The sequence below is a fragment of the Geotrypetes seraphini genome, chromosome 8 (assembly GCF_902459505.1).
Source record: "Geotrypetes seraphini chromosome 8, aGeoSer1.1, whole genome shotgun sequence".
Lineage (NCBI taxonomy): Eukaryota > Metazoa > Chordata > Amphibia > Gymnophiona > Dermophiidae > Geotrypetes > Geotrypetes seraphini.
In genome coordinates, this window is record NC_047091.1 from 45,234,324 (window position 1) to 45,259,375 (window position 25,052).

At 41.0% G+C, this 25,052-nt stretch overlaps 1 protein-coding gene across 7 annotated transcripts in view; it reads left to right on the forward strand.

Moving 5' to 3' along the window:
• Positions 1-25,052, forward strand: part of LOC117365282 (WD repeat-containing protein 62-like) — a 442,332-nt gene that overhangs the window by 219,382 nt on the left and 197,898 nt on the right. For all 7 annotated transcript variants that reach the window (XM_033955506.1, XM_033955511.1, XM_033955512.1 and 4 more), the window contains 2 exons: positions 18,917-18,992; positions 19,191-19,302. In XM_033955506.1, coding sequence (XP_033811397.1) covers positions 18,917-18,992; positions 19,191-19,302 — 188 coding nt within the window. The remainder of the gene's footprint in view (positions 1-18,916; positions 18,993-19,190; positions 19,303-25,052) is intronic.

Sequence of the window (25,052 nt, forward strand, 5' to 3'; positions counted from 1 at the left end):
CTTGGGCTGGGCTATGAAGAATGCAGTGAAGCTGGAATGAATGATGTAAAAAGGAGAGAGGAGGAACAGGCTGGATGGACAGGGAAGAGGGGCATAGAAAGAAGTCAGATACATATGGAAGGGGGAGAGGGCAGACATTGGATGGAACGGGCAGATGCTGGAAGGAAAAGAGTGAAAAGAAGATGAAAGAAGAAACCAGAGACAACAAAAGGTAGAAAAAAAAATTTTATTTCTATTTTGTCATTAGAATATATCAGTTTTGAAATATATATCCTGCTAGAGACATAACTGGGGACTGCAATGTAGCATTCTATAATAACTTGGCTTGTTCAGTTTTCTTAATAGTAGAGGGGATATATGTTAAGGGGAGGGGAGACAGGGGTTTTGCTGGCCCGTGCTCTGTATATTTGTATTTATAAAATCACAATTGTTCAGAATATTATTTCTTTTTATACTTTAATAAAATACGTTCAATATAAAATCATAATTGCGGCTTGTGCAGATGGGATCAGATGGTTTGCGGGGACCGACTTGCGGAGATGGGGCGTAAACGGGGTTTTTAAATTTTAGTCCTAGTAGTTTGCCGGTCCACAAAATATTTATTTTATTTCTGCCGGTCCACGGGTGTAAAAAGATTGAAGAACACTAGTCTAGATGACAGTGCCAGCATCTATTCAATCTAACCGGGGTCCAAAAAGAACAATGTAACAAAAAAAACAACAACCAAGTTTGTCTCATAAATGCTGACGCTGTACACCTCATTCTCCAAGACCAAATACGTGGCCATCGAGATACAGAAATATACTGTTAATCTCAATGCTCCAAATGTCTCTAAGAGTGTTTTTGGATTTCTTATTCACCAGTTCAGGCAAGAATTGCTTAGTGGGTTTAATATTATGTAAAATTTCAATCTTTTTTCTCCATCACCACCCCCAACCACCACCCCAATTTATACCACCTGGCAGTCTGATGCCCTAGCATATCTGTCTGAAAGAAGAAGAACTGCAAACTATAATAATTTTTCAAGTTACACCAATCAGGGAACCCCTTCTGAATGGTCTGCTTCAGCTGCAACCACTTATAAAATTGAAATTTTGAAATACCAAGATTGTTACAACCATGAAAAGTCAAGCAAGTTTCCATTTAATATGTCATCATCTAATGTTCTTATACCTGCTTGCATCCACTTCTTCTCGGCAATTTTAGACCCGCCTATTTGTATCTTGGAGTTCAGCCATAGGGACTGACATAAAGACTGTTCTATAGGAATTTCAATTAATCTATTAATACATCTCAAGGTCTTCCAAGTATCCAAAATAATATTATTGTCTTTAGCTTAACTAGGTAGCTTAATGTCCAAGACATGAGACAGACGCATGAGAAAGTCATAATGCCGCTTTATAGAGCGATGGTCAGACCACACTTGGAATACTGCATCCAGCATTGGTCTCCATACCTAAAGAAGGATATCATACTGCTAGAGAGGGTGCAGAGACGAGCGACAAAGCTGGTGAAAGGTATGAAGAACCTGGATTACGAGGAAAGACTTAAGAGACTGGGGTTGTTCTCCCTTGAGAAAAGGAGACTACGAGGGGATATGATCGAGACATTCAAAATACTGAAAGAAATCGACAAAATAGAGCAGGAAAAAACGTTATTTACAATGTCCAATGTGGCACGGACAAGAGGATATGGGCTGAAGCTAAGGGGGGACAAGTTCAAGACAAATATCAGGAAGTTCTGCTTTACGCAACGAGTGGTGGACACCTGGAATGCTCTCCCAGAAGAGGTAATTGCGGAATCCACCATTCTAGGATTTAAGGGTAAGTTAGATGTACATCTCCTTATGAGTGGCATGAAGTGACATGGGTAGGGGTAGGCTAGATGCACTTCTCTTTGCGAGAAGCTTGGAGCGATATGGGGACCAAAACTATGCCAGGGTACGCCTGGCGGGGCCTCCGCGTGTGCGGATCGCCGGACTTGATGGACCTAGGGTCTGTTCTGGAGATGGCGCTTCTTATGTTCTTAAGGGACATAATTTTCCATTCCAAGAATAGCCAATCTGGAAAATGTTCCATGAGCTCAGGCAGGATCCAGTACATATCCTGACACAGAATATAGGCCTGATGGTACCTATAGAAATTTGGAAAATTTACCCCTCCCTCTATAATCGATTTTTTTGTAGGGATACTAAAGAAATTCTAGCAGTTTTGCCCATCCAAATAAACTTGATAAGAATACTATTCAATTTCTTATAAAATGACCCCTGAAAATAAATTGGCAACATACCCATTTGGTAACAAACCATAGGCAAGATCATCATTTTAACTGTTTGGACTCTCCCCCACCAAGACAGATGTAGTGGGTTCCATTGCTCACACATTTCTGTGACCTTTGGCAGTAAAGATTTTTCATTTACTTTCATCATCTCTTCCAGCGTCTTATAAATCCAAATTCCTAGATATTTTATACCCTCTTCTTTTCAAAGAAAAGGGAACTGATCAAATAATCCTTTTTGACAATGTACATTGAGCGGAAGAATTTCTGATATACTCCAGTTTATTTTATAACCTGAAAATTTTCCAAACCTTTCAATCAAGTCTAGTAAATGTGGGATGGTAAATTCAGGATTCCTCAAATGACGCAAGATATCATCTGCATATGCAGAAACTTTGTATTCCTGACCTGCATAAGGAATACCTTGAATCTCCTCTGCCTGTTGAATAGCCAATAATAAGGGTTCCAGTACAATATCAAACAGAGGAGATGGTATCAGAAGGTAACGATATTGATCCAAGATGGCTGCTTTAAGCTAGACGCGCTGAGCTGCTCGCGTCGGGCTTGTTCACAAATTAAGGAATTTCTTTACTATTGAACCCTGAAAAGGGTTTTCTGGTTACTCACAACTATGCCTAAGAGAAGAGGACGGAACACTGCTGCTGTCTCGCGGCGTCCCGAGGTTCCCTCTCTGGGCAACATTGAACGGCTTTTGAGGCGAGTGCAGGAGGTTTCCCGGGCGTCGGAAGGCGGCCCGCTGAGGACACAGGGAGGCGAGCCCGTAGCTGTTCCTCCAGGGCATGATGTTACGCTGAGCCCCGATGCAAGGGTGCCGCCCCCCACAACCTCAGGTTACCAATCTCCCAGGGGTGGGGAAACCCCGGAGTCGGTGGTGTTCTCTCCCTCAGAGGCAAGATTAAATCTGGGAGAAGGAAGGAAGGTTGGGGCTCATACTCAAGGAGCCCTAACAAATATGCCTGAGGAGAATCCAACTTTACAAGGGGGCGATATCCAGGAGACAGGCCTCGAAGAATCTCTACAGAATGGTGAGCACTCTACTATCTTACAAACTTCAATTTCTTTGAATAAACCTGAAGTTGTAACCTTAGATTCATTATGGACTTAATTGCTGGTTTTGTAAAGTCTACTATGCCTAAATTTCAATACCTGGAAGAAAAAAATGATAAAACATACAAAAGAACTTAAAGATTTAAGAAAAGAATTGTTTGACTCAGATGCATCTATTCAGAAAATTGAAAAGGAAATAATTACATCTAAACAACTTTAAGAGACTTTAATTAAAGACAATACTAACTTGAGAAGGAAAGTTGAAATGCTTGAGAACAATTCTCGTAGTAATAACTTAAAGCTAATTAACTTTCCTAAACTAGAAATGGTAAATCTAAGAGAAATGCTTAAGAGATATTTGATGGAAATCCTAGAAGTATCAGAAGAAATGTTACCACCATTCTCACGTGTCTATTATTTGCCGATGAAAGTTTCTGTAAATCAACAAAAAGAACTGGGCCAACAAACTTTAAATGTTTCAGAATTATTGGACAAAAATATCCAAAAAATCAAGAAAAGGATGCCCAAAATAAATCACAAAAAATTGCACCCTCCAAAATACAGGACAAAAAAGTCACCTTTCTTTACAAAAAGGGAGAAAAGACCTCAGTGTCTAATAGGGGCTCTTTAAGCTTCCCATATAGACAGGCTAGTTTTAAACAGAATTTAATCCTAGCAGACACATCCTTGGTCAGAAAAACTCCCAATTAGTAAGTGAACCTCTATTCTAATTTTCTAATAGTTTTATATATTTTCTTATAGTTTTATATATTTTTTTAAACTTTTCTTCAAACAACAACTGTCAAAAATAGAAGTCACTTATCTGAGCATTTTGATATTCAGGTGTAGTCCTGGAGTAAAGCAAGCAGGAAAAACTGCTCTATGGAAAAAAGCTATCAGTCAAAACATTCTTCCAAAATATCCAACAGGGGCCCCTGTTTCACAACAAAATGCTTCGTCAGGGATTTGAGCGATCACACACCCGCTTCCACTCCTGTCAGAATTATTGGAGACATCTGATAAAGACTTGGCATCACCAGCAACCTTGATTCTAACTGTGGCGCTTCCGTTAGATAAAACGTTATTAAGTTATTAAAAAGTTATTAAGACTTTACTTTAAAAATAGACAAAAAATCTTTCTTGGTTGTAAAGTACAGATGTTTCCTGATCTTACAAGGGAGACACAGAAGCGTCGCCGTGAATTTCTCCTTTTGAAACCTGGGGTTACTTCTCTGGGGGCTACCTTTTATTTGAGACACCCATGTAAATGTATAGTGTGTTACCATTCTGTTAAATATGTATTCTTTGAACCATCTCAATTGACAACTTTTGTAGCAACGTCTCGTCTGGATGGAGGAATATCTTGAACCCTAATATAATTAAGAAACCTCATTTTCAGTGCTTCTGCTTTTAGCATCTTGCTAAAAAATTTCTGTTTTAATTTTTCGCTAAATTTAAAACTTGGATCCATTAAGAGGACTTGAGCATAAATAGTTAAATAATGTTTCTTTATTGGATGTAAGCCGGCTTATTAAAGTGACGGATCTTGACGTCGCCCATACCTTGCTGCCACTATACAGTTTTTTTGTGACTTTTTGGGTTTTTTTCCCTCTAATTTTTCCCATGGACCCCTGACGAAGGTTTGTCCGAAACACGGACCGTGTCGGGTCCCCCGATTGGTAAAGGGTTTTAAAAATTTTTTGATACATAAAGGTCCATTCCACACGATCAAGGGAGGGCCTTAGCCAAGCGTAAAGCCAATAATTTAGCCAGAAGTTTTCTACCATCATTAATCAGAGAAGTTAGCCTGTAATTTGAAACCAACAAAGGATCTTTATTTGGTTTTGGCAAAACTATAGTCAAAGCCTCTGCCATAGTACCTGAAATGCAGCCTTTATTCAGTTGAACCTGATATAAATTTAATAAATAAGGCAGTAATGTATTTTGAAATGATTTATAAAACTCCACAGTGTAACCATCACCTTCTGGAGCGGATCCAACTCTAACAGACTTCAATGCTGCATTAATCTCCTTCAATGTAATAGGATCATTAAGAGATCTCTTTATATGCTGGGGAATTTTAGGTCCTTCAATTAAGTTCAAAAACTCTAAACCATCTAGTTCTTTATTTGACTAACGCTCAGAAGAATACAAAGCCTTATAATATTTCAGAAACTGTTTTAATATGTTATCAATTTGAGAATGAGTAACCCCATTTTCATCTGTAATCTTTACTTTACTTTTTTTTGCTTTTAAATAATTAGTCAGTAATCTTCCCGCTTTATTCGAGTTTCCATAATACAAAGCCTGTTGAGTGAACAATTCCTTCCTAGCCCATTTAGAATAAATCTCATTGTATTTATATTTAACTTTTAAGAGGGCTTGGAATATATCTTGTTCCCATTTTGCAGTTAAATTTGACTCTAATATTTTAATCTTTTCCTCCAATTCAGAGAATTCCTTTTTAGATTGAGTATTGAGATATGCTGAATATGAAATTATATGCTCTATCATAGTAACTTTTAAAGCATCCCACAATGTTTCCAATGAGATCTCCTCTTGAGGCATTGAGTTGAAAATATTCTTCCATTTTTGTCTGAAATTCTTCAATAAATTTCGTATCTCCAAGCAGTGTATTATTGAACCTCCAGACAGGTCTATTACAATCTGGTTCCACCATTTCAATTTCTATCCATACTCCCCCATGATCTGATAAAATAATTAGATCAATGTTAACTTTCTTGACCTGTTGTACCAGATTATCTGAAACAAAAATATAATCAATCCTAGAAAATGACTTATGAACGTGTGAACAAAAGGAAATTTCCCAAGCATCAAAATGTAGAATTCTCCAGATGTCTTTCAGTTCACATACTTGAATCAAATTATCTAGACCTGAGGATTTCATCACTCTGCTTGGTTTTTTATCCAACAGAGGATCCATAACAGCATTAAAATCCCCCGCCACTATTAAATTATTCATAGCCAGAGGTAAAAGAAGATGTTGGAGTGTTTTGAAGAATTCTATTTGATTCGAATTAGGACCATAAATGTTAAACAGTGTAAGAGTAAGTTGATATTTACATGTACGCATCTACCCATTGGATCAGCTGAAATCAAATGTCGCATTACATTTTTATTCACTAGTATAGCCACCCCCGCCTTCTTACCCACAGCAGGAGCATAAAAACAATGTTTGATCCAACCTCCTTCTAACTTTATAGATTCTATAGTGGACAGATGGGTCTCCTGAATATAATAAATATCCGCGTTTTGATTTTAAGAAAATTGAGTGTTTTGTTCCTTTTTATAGGGTGATTGAGCCCATTGACGTTTAATGTGAATAATTTTATATACATTCTTGAATTTTAGTTAAAAAATTACCTAACAAATAAACAGACATATAATTCATAATACACCTTATATTATACCCAATGCACACCCAGAACCCTCCCAACCCAAATCCCACCCCCCTACCATTAAATAAAACAAATACTTGAAAGCACTCATCAAGACCAGCAATCAACAGCTCCCTCCAGGCCCAATCCCTTACATCCAAAAAACAACAAGTTTAAAAATTAGTAAAATAATAAAGTTAAAACTAAGATCTTGTACTTCATTAACGCTAATGAAAATTAAGTAAATTAAATACTTCAATTAAAAAATAAACCATTAAGTATTCAATGAAGCCAAGAATAATCCTTAAATATCATAAGTAAGACAGAATTGTATGCATGTAAAACAAACATTCCATTTGAAATAGAAAACAAACCCATACTCCTGATTAACAATCTACTATATCCAATCCATCTTACCTCAGCCTTTACAAGGGTACTACCTTAAAATAAATACAAAGACTGCAAATTCTTCAAAATACTGCAATAAAAATAATTACGAAAATAAAAATTTGATCATGTAACTCCACTTCTTAAGGAAAATCATTGGTTGCCAGTAAATCATAGAATTACATATAAAATAGCATTACTCACACATAAAATACTAGTAAACAAAGCACCTGCATTCTTAGAAAGATTTCTAATACCATATACCCTTGCAAAATCCTTAAGATCGGAAGAAAAATCTCTTTTAGTAATCCCTTTGTTAAAATTAATTTATTCAAGGAGGGATATGATCTTTTCTGTTACAGCCCCCCCAATTTGGAACTCGCTTCCATTCAATATAAGAAAAGAAAAATTACTCAACAAGTTTAAAAGTCTCCTAAAAAGGACGCATTCAACTGATTCACTCAAAATTTTACACCTTTATATGGGGAGAGTGTGGTGCAGTGGTTAAAGCTAAAGCCTCAGCACTCTGGGGTTGTGGGTTCAAACCCACACTGTTTCTTGTGACCCTGGGCAAGTCATTTAATCCCCCCATTGCCCCAGGTATGTTAGATAGATTGTGAGCCTGCCGGGACAGAGAGGGAAAAACTGCTTGAGTACCTGAATAAATGCATGTAAACCAGAGAACGGTATAGAAAATTGAATAAATAAATAAATATGGGACAAAGAACACTGTCAAGTAAAAATTAAGTGTGTAACGTTCCCCAACCTTGTGTTTCTTTATCCATCCCTTTTTTTTGTTTTGGAATTGTATTTAAGCCATTTTTTTTCTGCCTCCCTTCTCAAATGTATTAGTCCTTTATAACTAGTTTTTATTGTCCTGTTTGTTGGATTTTTTATTTTAACTTAATGCTTTAACTAATGTAAATCGGATTGGATTTTGCGATTATATCAAATATTTTAAATAAACTTGAAACTTTAAAATCTTCTATTCTACCTTACTCCCTTCCCCATTTCTTACTATCCTATTTCCTCACACACTCTTCAACCAATAAAAATATAATAACTTAACAGTATTAACCAATGATTTTAAAATGAAGAGGATCTTGACTTATTACATCCATATATCTCATCAAACTAATTCATAGGAAATTAATAAAGAAATCCCCTGCAAGTAAAGCCCATAAATACTAGTTAATTAACAATTCCACATTAATAATAGATTAGTTGATTTTAACCGTTTAAAGTTATTTTATATATATCTTTTATATCCTATATTGTTAACTTAATAGCCGATCCGTTCTTTATCTAAGTAATTAGCCTCCTACTCTATCATGAATTACTAAAAACATTGAAAGTTATTTTAAAACTTGCTACCAGTTAATGAAAAGATAGAGTACTGTAAAGAGCAGGCTTGATAAATCAGTAGAATAACGTATCTAGCACAGTTATAAAAGTCCGTCAAAAATAAAGACTTCTTTAACCACTGTCTGAGGAAACCAATATATCAGAAGGAGAAGAGTTAACCTCTCAACATTTCCTATAATTCTCTGCACATCGATCCATTTAAAGAATCCTCCTTCAAGAACTTTCCTTTTCTTTTCATTTCTTTCCTTTTCCACTCAGTCAGCAATGACGTTCCTCACAGGAAGTAAATGCACGCGTGAGACTCAAGAATCATCCAATGGCAATAAGCCTGGACCACTGTTGTAAGCCAATCTTGTCCAGGAAATCAGACAAAAGATATCCAATTAGCGCAGACACAGGCAGCGCTCAATTACTCTTGGTCTTTTTGTGCCTGCATTCTTTTCTGACTGATACCAGATGACGTTACTTGCCGGAAATAAAAAATAAAGCGGGACAATTAAGATCCAACCAATCCAATGACAGTAGACTGGAATTGCAAACTTCACTCAGTTGGTAAACTGTTAAACTGTCAATTTTAACTTCTTCCCACCTTGAAACTCCTGTCCAGAAGATCATCAACCACCAGTTAACTGTTTGATACTAATTATGAATAATGAAGAGATCCAATTCCTTTAGTCTTTTTTTTTTTTTTTTTTTTTTTAGTCAATGTTTATTTATTGAATATTTGTAAAATTTACAAAGCATGGAATGAGACATTCAAATGCAATGAGTAACAAAAGATATGCAAATAATTTGGAATCAGTAAAAACAAGTAAGGCAATAGAAACATAGAAACATAGAAAGATGACGGCAGAAAAGGGCCAAGGCCCATCAAGTCTGCCCACTATAGACCCTCCCCTTAAGATTAGCTAGTGTTTTGCCCTGACCCTCTTAGGGATCCCACATGGGCGTCCCATTTATTCTTAAAATCTGGCACACTGCTGGCCTCGATCACCTGCACTGGAAGCCCGTTCCACCGATCAATCACTCGCTCCGTGAAGAAATACTTCCTGGTGTCGCCCCTGAGTTTGAGCGGGTGCCCTCTTGTGGTTGAGGGGCCTCTAAGAAGGAAGATGTTATCTTCCACTTCTATACGTCCGGTGACGTATTTAAACGTCTCAATCATGTCTCCCCTCTCCCTGCGCTCCTCTAGAGTGTAGAGCTGAATATGAAGCATGAACATATAACCATAAGTTCAAAAAGTTATCTAAAGCATATCTAATACACCAAGCGGTATCCTAACTACATGAACAAGCATGATCCAGTGAAAATATATGGGAGGTAATAAGGTAAATAAAAAGAGGGAAGGGGGAGGAAAGAGAGAAGAGGAGAAGAGGGTCCATTCAAGGGAGAGAAGAGTGCAAGTAGAGTTTCAGAAGAGTCCATCTAAGCTGAAATCGATGGAACTTATTGGAAGACTTAGCCAAATATGCTTCTGTTCTATAAGTGAGGCAAACGAGATTCCACCATTGTGAGTGTGTGGCTTTGGATAAATCCTTCCAATAAGTGAAAATAGTCTTCAATGCTAAAGCGAGCAAGATGTCAAAAAGAAAGTAATCTGAGTCTGAGATTTTGTCAGGTATTGCAGATTTCAGTAAAAGCATTTGGTAGGTCAAAGGAATGTTGATCTGGAAAACTTAGCATACTTAGAAACATAGAAATAGACGGCAGATAAGGGCCACGGCCCATCTAGTCTGCCCACCCTAATGTCCCTCCCCTACCTTTGCCATGTGAATAGATCCCATGTGCCGATCCCATTTGGCCTTAAAATCAGGCACGCTGCTGGCCTCAATCACCTGTAGTGGAAGACTATTCCAGCGATCAACCACTCTTTCAGTGAAAAAGAATTTCCTGGTGTCACCTCGTAGTTTCCCGCCCCTGATTTTCCACGGATGCCCTCTTGTTGTCGTGGGACCATTGAAAAAGAAGATATCTTCCTCCGCCTCGATGCGGCCCGTAAGATACTAGAACGTCTCGATCATGTCTCCTCTCTCTCTGCGCTCCTCGAGCGAGTATAGCTGTAATTTGTCAAGCCGTTCTTCGTATGGAAGATCCTTGAGTCCCGAGACCATCCGGGTGGCCATTCTCTGCACTGTAACCCAAACTAAGGTCCAGAAGGAGCTAATTGCGGGGCAAGAAAAAAGGAGGTGCTTCAGGGTACCAACTTCAGTGTGGCAAGTCCAACAGTTACTGGAGTAAGTAGGGTTGATTTTATGAGATTTGACTAGAGTCCATGGGGCTCTGTAAAGCAAGAAGAACATATGTTGAAGGATTGACGCAGAGCGGGACGTTTGGAAAGTGGATTTATAAACCATGTTCCATACTTCATCAGATATTGGTATCCCCAAATCCAATTCCCATGAGGAGTGTAGTGGAATTAACGAGATAGGGAGAAGGGATTTAAGAAGTTTATAAAAATGTGATGCTGTATGTCCCAAAGCTAAGAATTGTTGTGAGAGGAAATGTAAAGAGGGAGCAGAATTAAATGGTAATGGAAGGAGACCTGATTTTTTGAGGGAAGATTTCAGTTGTAACCATTTATAGAAGTGTGATTCGTTAAGCGAGAAGGAGTCCACCACCACACAAGGATCCCCCCTATCTCCCACCTTGTTCAATATATACATCTCTTCTCTAGGCCACCTTTTACAAAAGCTTAACCTAACTTATTATATATACACAGACGACATCTCCATACTAATACCAATAACAAATGTGACCTCAACCAACTCAAAACATATCTCTTCCATCATGCTCGAAATAGAAAAATGGACTTTAAACTTCAAACTGAAATTAAACTCAGAAAAGACAAAGATTTTCCTTGCTAGCCCAAACGAGAAAATCTCCGCAACTACAATATATGTAAACGGCCATGATCACCCAATACTAAAAACCATAAAAATACTGGGAGTGACCCTGGATACCCACCTGACCCTGACCGAGCACATAAACTCGGTGACTAAAAAATGCTTCTTTATTCTTTGGAAACTGAAAACCATTAAAAAATACTTCGACCCGCTATCCTTCAGAATATTGGTACAATCACTGATTTTATCCACCCTGGACTACTGTAACATTGTCTACTTGGGAATATCTAAAAAAAATGTGAGAAAACTGAGAATAGTTCAAAATATGGCCATCCGTCTAATATTCGGACTAAAGAAGAGCGATCATGTTAGTCCATTCTACAAACTCCTTCATTGGTTACCAATTGAAGCACAAATTTTATTCAAATTCTCCTGCCTCTGCTATAAACTAATCTGGGGACTGGCCCCCAGCTACCTACTACCTCACTTCGAATTCCACTCCTCTATTAGGTCTACCAGAAACCGTAACCTCTTTACCTACCCAAATTTCATAGGCTGTAGATATTGCACCTTCTTTGATAAAACATTCAAATTCCAAGCAGGTAGACTGCAAACTTGGACAGGCTACTTCACTGATGCCGCCAGAGAATCATATAGTATCTTTAGGAAAGAACTAAAAACCACCTTGTTTAAGAAATTTATAACCTAACCAGACTTCTCCCCTAAAATCGGAGCCTCCTCCCATCCCAAGGAGTCCGTCTACCCTCTTCTGCCAAAATTTCTATCAGTTTTTCCCAATGGTGCCCGTCCTTCGTTCAAATGTACCAAGTTAACAATTTACTTCTCATCAACATCTTAAGTTATCTTTTTCACCTTCGCAGTCTTGCACCTTTGTAACTCAAAGCACAATCTCCTTTCTCTTCTCCTACTTATGCTCTGAATATCGTCGACTGTATAATGCTACTCATTGTGAAACCGTGTAATACACAGACCCTGTAACTCTCCTGTTACTATCACTAGATGTTCAATGCTATACTCTGTAATTCGCTGACTGTACAGTTTCTCTTCATTGTAAACCACCTAAAAGTCGCAAGATTGTTGGCGGTATATAAGAATAAAGTTATTATTATTATTATAAGTTCTTGGAAGGTAAGAGAAGTCCCATCTGAATGACATAATGACCTGAGGTCCCAGATTTGTTTTTTGAAACCAGGAAGGCCAGCATATGGGTTTTTTTATCAATTAAAAGATATTTATTAAACCATAGAGAACAAAAGGTAGATTTGTTCCAAGGAATATCCATATGAGCATCAAGATCCATTAGGACTTTATGAGTGGTTGCAATGATGGGGTTCCTGGAGAGGTTTGGGAGGTTCTTAGTGCCCAGTAATCTGTTCAATGGGAAAGGAGACATTAAGGAAATTTCTAAGCGCAGCCAATTAGGACGATCAATATGGGAGGAAGATGCTAGCCATTCTGCTCCCTGCCTAAGGACGAAGGCTTTGTGGTAACTGTAGAGATCAGGAAAATTAACTCCACCCTGTAGTGTATGGGGTTTTCAGCTTTTTAAGGGAGATTCTATGGGGTTTGTCATTCCAGAGAAAACGTAGCATTTTCGATTCTAATTTTTTGTATAAAGCAGGAGGGAGTAGTAAAGGGAACATATTAAAGATATAAGTTAGTTTTGGAACCATGACCATTTTTAGAGAATCGAGACGGCCCCACCAGGAGAGGTGTAGGGGTGACCAAGATGATAGGGTGGTGGAAATCTGACTGAGAAGTGTGGAGCAGATTAGTTGGATAGTTGAGGAAAGATCCCTGTCAAAAGTTAGCCCAAGATATTTGATTCCATGAGAGACCCATGTGAAAGGTTGAGAGGAGATAGCAAAGGGGAGGCAAGAATCATTGAGGGGCATGAGTTCTGTTTTGTCCCAATTGATTTTGTAACCTGAAAGCGAAGAAAAGGAGGTGATCAATTGCATTAGGGAGGTCAGTGAGGGTTCCGGATCAGACAGGTATAATAAGACATCGTCTGCATAAGCCGAGATTTTGAATTCAATATTGGCAATGGTTATGCCTTTGATGTCTGTGGACTGTCTGATGGCCGTGAGGAGGGGTTCAAGGGCTAAGTTAAACAAAAGAGGAGACATTGGACTGCCTTGACGAGTGCCCCTATGAAGTGGGAATAGAGAGGAGGCTTCATCATTTACTATTAATTTAGCTGTGGGAGCCTGGTAAAGTAGTGAAATCAAATGAATAAAAGATGGAGGGAAACCAAATTGAGAAAGGACAGCGAAGAGATACTTCCACTCTACCCTATCGAACGCCTTCTCAGCATCAAGAGAGGCAAGAACAGCGGGAGTGGTGCTCGACCGGGTAGAGTGTAGTACGTGACATAAGAGTCTAGTGTTGTCAGCTCCATATCGGCCCTTCATAAAACCAACTTGGTCTCTGTGGATTAAAGAAGACATAACTTTTTCTAAGCGAAACACTAGAATTTTAGCAAATATTTTATAATCTAAGTTCAATAAAGAAATGGGGCGATAATTCTTCACTAATTGTGGGTCCCTGTTTGGCTTTGGGCGAATGATGATGTTGGTTTCAAGGAAGCGATAAAGTCCATGTGGAGTTGATTGTAGATCTTGAAAATAGGAAAGTAAGTGAGGCGTCAGGAGAGTGGAGAATGATTTGAAGAATTCTGATGTGAGGCCATCTGGACCAGGTGCTTTGGCTGAAGGTAGGGAGGTTATGGCATGGAGAATTTCATCTGACGAAATTGGCTGTTGAAGGGATTGTTGTTGTAATTCTGTAAGAGCAGGCAGGTTCAGAGGGCGAAGAAAATCCATGATGGAACTATTAGATGAAGAGTTGTCAGACGAATAAAGCTCTTCATAAAAAGAACGGAAATCTTCCAGTATATCTTTGGTGGAAGTGTGAATACTACCATCAGAGGATTTGATGTGAGTGATCCGGTTTTTCGAGCATCTGCCTTTCAGGTAAGTAGCAAGAAGATGGCCTGACTTGTTGGATGAAGAGTAATAGGTGGCAGAGCGACGAAAGATGGAAGCTGAGGCAAGGGAACTAAAGATTTCGTTATATTGAAATTTTAATTGTTGAAGTTTTCTATATAGGAGAGGATCATTCCGATTATATAATTGAGACTCACTAGCGTGAATAACAGTTTCTAGTTGATGTAAGGTAGATTTCCGTTTTTTAAGTTGGAAGGCTGAGAAGCTGATTACTTCACCCCGAAGCCAGACTTTGTAGGTTTCCCAAACAGTAGAAAAGTTTGATACTGAGTTGAGGTTATTAGTGAAGAAAGATTGAGATTCCGACTTGATGTGAGAAAGGAAGGTCTCGTCATGCAGTAGAAAGTTGTTTAAACATCATTGTTGAAATGAAGGAGTGGTGGACCAGTTGAGAGTGCAGGATACAGCAGCATGATCGGAAATTGTGATGTCATGAATGCGCGAAGAGGTCACAAGGTTCACAATGTCTTTGGAGCCCAAAATATAATCAATTCTGGAGTGGGATTGGTGGGGTGCGGAGTAGTAGGTATAGTCCTTGGTAGTGGGGTGAAAGACTCTCCAAATATCCGACCATCCATGGAGATCCATCAGCTTGGTGATTGCTGCACGAACCCTCAGTTTGGCTGGGCGGCAGGTAGAGGAACAGTCGATGAAGGGATCAATCGGAAAGTTGAGGTCTCCTGCAAAGATGATGTTGGAGGTCAAAGATGAGGTACTGAGCGACTGAAAAGTTTGAAAGAAGGAAGGGTCATCCTCGTTGGGGGCGTAAACATTGAAGAGGTTCAAAGGTTGGCCTGTAATGGATCCCGTGATTAGGGACCATCTTCTGTTAGGATCAAAGTTGTGTGAGGATAACTGGAAGTTTAGAGTTTTCTTTATCAAGGTGATGACTCCATTCTTCTTGCTTTGAGCTGGAGCGGCAAGGCAGTGCTGTACCCAGCCGCCAGATAGTTTCTGAGCTTCACCATGACTGAGGTGGGTTTCTTGGAGTAAGCAAATGTCAGCATCAAGGTGCTTGAAGTAGTGCAGAATCTTCTTCCTTTTAATTGGATGATTGATTCCTTTGACGTTGAGAGAGACAATATGAAGTTTAACCATCAGAGTGGCCTTGGAGTGGTGTGATCCAGATGATAGTGGAGGCAGTTGAGTGGAATATGGGTGGGAATAATGGCGGGCATCTCATCCACAAGGGAGGAAGTGAAAAAGGGAGGCAAAGACGACACAGGATACATGCTTATAACTATTGGTAATAATAAAACAATTGAAGATCCAAAAATGGGATCGCATGCTGGCAAGAGAGGCTCAGCAATCTCTCCGCATTCAGCCCCAATACACAAAACGATGTTGGGTACAGCCCCACAAAGTGGAAGGTGGGATAGGCAAACCTGTATGGCAGATCAGGTCATGACTCCCAACGGATTCATCCAGAATTTCTGTAGTTCAACTGGATTGTCAAAGTTCTTAGTCTGATTATGGTATGTCACTCTCATGCGGGCCGGGTAGAACAGACCATATTGTGCCCCTATGGATTTGAGTTGGGGGCGCATAGAGAGGAAAGCTTTTCTTTTCTGAGCAGTTGCTTTTGAGACATCAGGAACAAACAAAAGGCGTTTGCCATCCACCATTAAATTTGAAGCAGATCTTGCAGCTTGAAGAATTTGGATGTCCTGAGGATAGTGCAGTAATTTTAGAACTATGGGCCTGGGAGGCTTGGTGTGCGAGAGCTTCGCTCCGTGTCAAGATTGCGAGCCTTTCAGGTTTGGGTCCCGCTACTCTCAGGGGTTCTCTGGTGTCTCATCCGGATGTTGGCCATTTATTACGGGGGACGGGCAGGTTGAGGCCACCTTTGTGGCTGCCTTGCCCTATGTGGAATTTGAACTTGGTTCTTCACTCGCTAGCTAATCCTCCCTATGAACCCCTCTCTGAAGGACCTGACCATCAAGATCGTCTTCCTAGTAGCAGTCACTTCCACATGTAGGGTTTCGGAGCTGCAAACTCTTTCATGCAGAGACCTGTTTCTCTAGCTCAGATTCTGTGGTTTGCTTACGGATGGTGCCTTCTTTTCTCCCAAAAGTGGTTTCCGTTTTCCATGTCAATCAGGAAGTCCAGTTGCCCACCTTCACTCGTCAAGGTCCAAGGACCGGGTGTTGCAGTCTCTGGATGTCCGGTGTCTCCTTCTGAGATAACTGGAGGCCATCAATGACTTCATCTTTCAGACCATCTGTTTGTTCTGGCAGGTCCCGCTCGCAGGAGCTGATCTTCTTCTAAGGCTACTATCTCTTCTAGATGGTTTCGTGCGGCCTTTTCTGCTACTTATGAATTGGCATGGAAGAAGCTTCCTCTTGGGATGAAGGCTCATTCTACCAAGGAAATGGCTTCCTCTTGGGCCCAGTCCTCCGCTATTTCTCCTGAGGAGATTTGCTGGGCGGCCACTTGGACCTCGCTTCATACCTTTACGAAGTTTTACCGACTTGATGTGGCAGCTAAGCAAGATGCAGCTTTTGAAGCTTCAGTCCTGGCGGTGGGCTCATCAAGGCCCCCCTGATGTGTTGGGACTGCTTTGATACGTCCCTGTGGTAAAGATTCCAGAGTTTATTGTACAAGAATGAAAGATTAGGTTACTTACCTCTGCTAATCTTCATTCTTGTAAATAGACTGGAATCTTCACATCTGCCCTTCTATTCTGTCTGATTCGCAGATCGCCTGCCAGTTACTGGTAAGTTGGATTTCTGTCTTGGCCAGTCTCACTGAGAATACCATTCTGGTCCCTTCTATGTAGGTTTGGAGAGGTAGCGGGGTCCTGGGATTGTGGCCCCATCTGCACCCTCAGGCTGTGTCTCATTTTCCAAAGTTTTGCATTTGTTCTTGTTTCAAGTTTCATGAAATTTGGTCTTTTGGTGAAAATTGTTATGCATTTGTTTCTCATGAGCAAAATTGACGTGTAGCGGGGAGTCCCCACACCCTTCTCTTTCCTTTCTTGTGTTTCCTGTTTTTTTCTTAGGTCTACCTAGCTTGTGTACAGACTGAAATTCCAGGGCATGTGACTGGATGTGTATACCTAGGGAGGGGCTAAGGTTTGTTTTGGAGTACCTGCAGTTCAAAGCTAGAGAGGATGCACAAACCCAGTGGTGAAGATTCCAGAGTCTATTTACAAGAAAGAAGATTAACAGAGGGTAAGTAACCTAATCTTTTGTTATTTTATGACTGCTTTTACTGTTGCCATCTTTGAAGATTAGTGGGATTGTATCTGGGATTATTTGCCTGAGTTTGTGTGTCATCTCATCCCATACGATCATTCTAAACCTACCATGACAGACAAACTTCACCAAACACTTGAAACAGTCACAACCTGGATGAAAAATCACAAACTTAAACTCAACCAAGACAAAACCAAATTCATCCTCCTCGAAAATGACAAGATCCAAACCACAACCAACCTAGATATAAACGCAATCAAATATCCCATCCAAACCACCATAAAACTACTTGGCATGACCATAGACAGATGCTGCACTATGCAACCGCAAATAAATAAAACAATTCAGAAATCATTCGCAGTCATGAGAAATCTGAGACAAGTCCGAAAATTCTTTGAAAGAACACAATTCCAACTTATAGTACAATCCCTAATACTAGGTATATTGGACTACTGTAACATCCTCTTCCTTCCTTGCCCTGCAACTACGATAAGACAACTCCAAACAATCCAAAATACAGCTTTGAGACTCATCTACTCATTGAAAAAACATGACCACATCACTGAAGCCTTCATCAACTCACATTGGCTCCCAATCCAAGAAAGAATCCAATTCAAATTCTACTGCATATTATTTAAAACCCTACACGGAGACAGCCCATCATACCTGAACAATCGCCTCATCCAAGCACCCACTACCAGACACAGAAAAACGCACTCCCCATTCATACCCCCCCCCAATCAAGGAAGTAAAAAGAACAAAACTACACGACGGCCTCCTAGCCACTCAAGCCGCAAGGCTGGACAACCAGATCTCCAACCTTCTGATGACCACCCCAGACTATAGGACGTTCAGAAAAGAAATAAAAACCACACTTTTCAAGAAATTCCTGAAGCAGCAATAACACCACGACCTCTTAGTAACTCTAAAACTGACATTTGATCTACCCATTACTGCACTAATAATAACAAAAGAATCTCCACTATGACCACCTATTAACTCTCTTACAAACCACCCCACCCTCAACAACCCGCTAAATGTTCATAAGATCTACAACTTACCTCTCTAGCTAATCATTGTAACTCTGTTTTTTTAAATTAACCTTTTGTAATCCGCCTTGAACCGCAAGGTAATGGCGGAATAGAAATCCCTAATGTAATGTAATGTAATTTTACTTTGCTTTTAGGATTTTTTAAAATGTATGAGTATTTCACATGTGTGTGCGCACGTGTGCACTTTCCTATTTTTTTGTAGTTCTTTTCCTTTTGCCTTATTTTATATTGTTCACCCCTGTGTTCTTGAAGAAATCTAAGCGGTATAGCAAATTCAATAAACTATTATATTCTCCACAGACTATATAATGTGGCAAGTGGGAAACAAGAGAAGCTCTTTAAAGGTTCTCCAGGTGAAGATGGATCCTTGCTGAAGGTAAGCTGATAATCACTTGGACAGGAATGCAGGAATATCATATAGGCGATTATTGCCCTCATTTTCCTCATGGAATGGAATTTCTCTTGAGAATCCCGGTGGGATATGCTCTGTTTTCTGAGGCTTGATCTTCATAGATGTGTTTGCTTTCTGTGGTGAATGAGTTACCCAGTTACTATCTTGATTTCTTATCTACAGGTACATTTGGATCCTTCTGGTACATTCCTGGCCACTAGCTGTTCTGACAAGAATGTTGCTATCTATGATTTTGACTCTGGTAAACATATTGCAACAATGTTTGGGCACTCAGGTTGGTCTCTGTTTGATTGTATTCACAAGTATATTAATGCAGATGCGTCACAATGTTCCGGTTCAACAGAAACCCGTCTAACTTTGTCTTAAATCCCTGGAGGGTATTTTCCCCTATAACAGCCTCTGGAAGAGTGTTCCAGTTTTCCACCACTCTCTGGGTGAAGAAGAACTTCCTTATGTTTGTACGGAATCTATCCCCTTTTAATTTTAGAGAGTGCCCTCTCGTTCTCCCTACCTTGAAAAGGTTGAATAACCTGTATTTATCTACTAAGTCTATTCCCTTCAGTATCTTGAATGTTTCTATCATGTCCCCTCTCAGTCTCCTCTTTTCAAGGGAGAAGAAGCCCAGTTTCTGTAATCTCTCACTGTAAGGCAACTCCTCCAGCCCCTTTACCATTTTAGTCGCTCTTCTCTGGACCCTGTCGAGTAGTACTGTGTCCTTCTTCATGTACGGTGACCAGTGCTGGACGCAGTACTCCAGGTGAGGGCCTAGTACAGCGGCATGATAACCTTCTCCGATCTATTTGTGATCCCTCTTCTTAATCATTCCCAGAATTTTGTTCGCCCTTTTCGCTGCCACCGCACATTGCATGGATGGCTTCATCAACTTGTTGACCAATACTTCCCAGTCTTTTTCCTGGGGGGTCTCTCCAAATACCACCCCAGACATCCAGTATTCGTGTATAAGATTTTTGTTACCGACATGCATCACTTTACACTTATCCACATTGAACCTCATCTGCCATGTCGCGGCTCATTTCTCGAGCGTGTTTATGTCACGTTGCAGATGTTCGCAATTCTCCTGCATCTTCACTACTCTGAATAACTTTGGATCGTCTGCAAATTTAATCACCTCACTCATCGTACCAATTTCCAAATCGTTTATAAATATGTTGAAGAGCACTGATCCAAGCACCGAACCCTGCAGCACTCCACTGGTGACGCTTTTCCAGTCCGAGTATTGTCCATTTATTCCCACTCTCTGTTTATTATCCGCCAGCCAATTTTTAATCCACATGAGTATTTCACCCTCAATTCCATGGCTCGCAATTTCTCATGCGGAACCTTGTTTGAAAGCCTTCTGAAAATCCAGATATACAATGTCGACTGGGTCACCCTTGTCTATTCCTCTGTTTACTCCCTCGAAAAAGTGCAAGTTCATCAAGCAAGATCTTCCTCTGCTGAAGCCATGCTGGCTGGTCCTCATCAGATTGTGTCTGTCAAGGTGCTCAATGATGCGGCCTTTTATCAGCGCCTCTACCATCTTTCCCGGTACCGAGGTCAGACTCACCAGTCTGTAGTTTCCTGGATCACCTCTCGGACCTTTCTTGAAGATCGGTGTAACATTCGCAACCTTCCAGTCTTCCGGAACCCTTCCAGATTTGATCAACAGATTGGCTATCAGTTGAAGCAGTTCAGCTGTAGTCCTTTTCAGTTCCTTGATTACCCTCAGATGGATGCCATCCGGTCCCGGGGATTTATCATTTTTAAGCCTATTAATCTGCCGACATACCTCTTCTAGACTGACCGTCAACCCTGTCAGTTTCCCATCTTCATTTCCTGCGTATAGCCTGTCGGCTTCTGGTATGTTACATATATCCTCTTCGGTAAACGCAGACGCAAAAAATGTGTTCAGTTTTTCGGCAATGGCTTTGTCCTCCTTTAGCACTCCTTTCATTCCTCGGTCATCCATCGGCCCCATCGCTTCCTTCGTGGTCGTTTCCCCTTAATATATCGAAAGAACGGCTTGAAGTTTTTCGCTTCCTTGGCTATTTTTTCCTCATAGTCTCTTTTGGCCCCTCTTACCGCCTTATGGCACCTGCTTTGATGCTGTTTGTGCTTTTTCCATTTTTTGTCTGTTTTTGACCTTTTCTAAGTCTTCTTGTCTCTGATCGCTTCCTTCACCGCTACAGTGAGCCACGTCGGTTCCTTGTTCTTTTTCCTCTTGGATCCCTTGTTGATATGCGGTATATATAGATGTTGCGCCTCGGTTACTGTGTCCTTAAAAAGGGACCATGCTTGCTCTAGCGTCTGTACAGTGCTTATCCTCTTCTTGATCTTCTTCCCCACCATGAGTCTCATCCCTTCGTAATTCCCTTTTCGAAAGTTGAGCGCCGTGGCCTTCGTTCTGGATCGATGTGTCATTCCCGTGTCCAGGTCAAAGCAGATCATTTTATGATCACTGGTTTCCAGCATTCCCTCTACTTCTACACCTTGCGCCGGTCCTCATAGTCCATTTAGAATTAAGTCCAGATCTTCATTTCCTCTCGTATTTTCCTTGACAAGTTGTTCCAGGAAGCAATCGCCTACAGTTTCCAGTCTGCCCATCCGCAGCATCCACTATCTCCTCCTCTACCTAAGAGACCCCACGTGTCTGTGTAGGGTTACTCCAGAGTCAAGAGGGAGATGGTTCCATGGCCCCTGCTCCCCAACTTTCTCAGGCCAAATGCTAAGACATTTGGAGATGCTTTTCCTCTAAGTTACATCTAATAACAAGCAAAACAGACTGAATTGTATTCTCCCTGCTTTACATAGAAACATGATGGCAGATAAAGGCCAAATGGCCCATCCAGTCTGCCCTTCCACATTAACCATTATCCCACTGCCTATCACAGGGTTTCTTTAAATCAGACACAGTCTCTGTCTCCACCACTTCTATCTGGGAGACTGTTCTAGGCATCTACCAACCCTTTCTATAAAAAGTATTTCCTTAGATTATTCCTGAGCCTATCACCTCTTAACTTCATCCAATGCCTTCTCATTCCAGAGCTTCCTTTCAAATGAAAGAGACTTGACTAATGCACATTTACATCATGTAGGTATTTAAACATCTCTATCATATTTCCCCTGTCCAGCCTTTCCTCCAAAGTATACAGATTGAGATTGTTAAGTCTGTCCCCAAATGCCTTATGATGAAGACCACGCACCATTTTAGTAGCCTTCTTCTAGACCAGGGGTGCCCAACGCGTCGATCGCGATCGACCAGTAGCTCAGGAAGGCAACTCGAGTCGATCGCACTCGTGTTGCCGTTCTGATCTACGGGCCGATCAGCCTTCCTCTCCAGTGTTCTCCCTAGGGCCTTTTAGCTGGGCGGTCCGCCCAGCTGTCATCTGCCGCTGCTGAACATTAAAAAAAAAAACCCAAAAAACCGGCTTGGAGATTTCAGCCCCTAGCGAACTTATGCTCTGGGCTCTAACGTGTGCGTGCCGGCTTCTCTTCTCTTCCCTCCGAAACCGGAAGTTATGTCCGGGGGGGGGGGGAAGAAGGGAAGCCGGCACGCACATGTTGAGAGCCCTGAAGCAAGCGTTCGCTACGGGCTAATGCAGGAGACAGGTTAGTAAAGCATTTGTTCTTGTTCCTGCCGGGTCCTGCCTACTTTCTCTTTCCGCAAGGCAGGACCCGGCAGCATTTCCCCCAATAGGTTGATCACGATCTTGGGCTGATCAGCCTTCCTCTTCCCGACGGCAGAATTGACGTCGGGGAGAGGAATGCTGGTTGGCCGAAGCAGGGAGAGCTTGGGGCCTGTTATTGGTGGTGTTTGGGTCCTGGTCCCCGATGGTAATGGCAGTGGCAGTGGCTTGGGGGAGGGCAGGGAGAAAGAAAGAAAAAGGGCAGGCAGGGATACAGAAGGAAAGAAGAGAAACAGAAAAAAATGAAAGGGAGGCAGAGAGAAAGAAAGGGCAGGGAAGAGGAAGGAAAAGTTGGGGGGAAGGAATGAGGTCTGGAGGAGAAGAAGCATACAGGCTAAAAGAAGGGAAGAAAGATTGAATGCACAGTCAGAAGAAGAAAGTGCAACCAGAGACTCATGAAATCACCAGACAAGGTAGGGAAAATGATTTTATTTTAAATTTAGTGATCAAAATGTGTCTGAATTTATATCTGCTGTCTATATTTTACACTAAGGTCCCCTTTTACTAAACCGCAATAGAGGTTTTTAGCGCAGGGAGCCTATGAGTGTCGAGAGCAGCGCTGGGCATTCAGCGCAGCTCCCTGCGCTAAAAACTGCTATCGTGGTTTAGTAAAAAGGGAGGGGGTATATTTGTCTATTTTTGTATGGTTGTTACTGAGGTGATAGTGCTTAGAGTCATCTGCTTTGACCTTTTTGAAAAACCCTGGAATAGGAATGATGATTAACATTTTCTATGCATACAGTGTGCTTTGTGTTTTTTTTAAATTTTATTGTTGGTAGATCATTTTGACTTGGTCATTTAAAAAGTAGCTCGCAAGCCCAAAAAGTGTGGGCACCCCTGTTCTAGACCGACTCCATCCTTTTTATATCTTTCTAAAGGTGTGGCCTCCAGAATTGTACAAAATATTCTAAATGAGATCTCACCAGAGTCTTATACAGGGACAACAATACCTCCTTTTTCTTACTGGCCATACTTCTCCCTAGGCACCCTAGCTTCCTTCTAGCTTTTGCCGTCACCGGGGAATTACAGACCGGTGAATTTGACTTTGGTTTCGGGGAAGATGGCGGAAGCGCTGATAAAAGACAGCATCGATGAGCATCTAGAAAGGAATAAACTGATGAAACCAAGCCAACATGGCTTCTGCAAGGGAAGATCATGCCTAACAAACTTATTGCACTTCGAAGGAATAAACAAACTGATGGACAAAGGGGACCCCATAGACATCGTATACTTAGATTTCCAAAAAGCTTTTGACAAGGTACCCCATGAACGCCTACTACGGAAACTGAAGAACCATGGGGTGGAAGGAGATGTACACAGATGGATCAAAAATTGGTTGGCGGGTAGAAAGCAAAGGGTAGGAGTGAAGGGCCACTACTCGGACTGGGGTCGGTACTAGGACCGCTGCTGTTCAATGTATTTATAAATGATCTAAAAACAGGGACGAAGTGCGAAATAATAAAATTTACAGACGACACCAAACTATTTAGTGGAGTTAGGACTAAAGAGGACTTCGAAGATTTACAAAGGGACCTGAACAAACTAGGAGAGTGGGCGACGAGATGGCAGATGAAGTTTAATGTAGAGAAATGTAAAGTCTTGCATGTAGGAAACAGAAACCCGAGGTACAGCTATACGATGGGAGGGCTGGTAATGGGTGAAAGTGCCCAAGAAAAGGTCTTGGGGTAATAGTGGACAAGACAATGAAGCTGTCGGCACAGTACGCAGCGGCCTCTAAGAAGGCGAATAGAATGCTAGGTACTATCAATAAAAGTATTACAACCAGAACGAAATAAGTTATCCTGCAGTTGTATCGGGCGATGGTGTGCCCGAATCTGGAGTACTGCGTCCAATATTGATCGCCGTACCTTAAGAAGGATATGGCAATACTCGAGAGGGTTCAGAAAAGAGCAACACAATTGATAAAAGGTATGGAAAACCTTTCATATGCTGAAAGATTAGAGAAACTGGGGCTCTTTTCCCTAGAAAAGCGGAGACTTAGAGAGGACATGATAGAGACTTATAAGATCATGAAGGGCATAGAGAAAGTGGAGAGGGACAGATTCTTCAAACTTTCTAAAACTACAAGAACGAGAGGGCATTCGGAAAAATTAAGAGGGGACAGATTCAGAACCAATGCTAGGAAGTTCTTTACCCAGAGGATGGTGGACACTTGGAATGAGCTTCCAGAGGGTGTGATAGGACAGAGTATGGTATTGGGGTTCAAGAAGGGATTAGACTATTTCCTGAAGGAAAATGGGATAGAAGGATGTAGATAGAGGATTACTATACAGATCCTGGACCTGACGGGCCGCCACGTGAGCGGACTGCTGGGCAT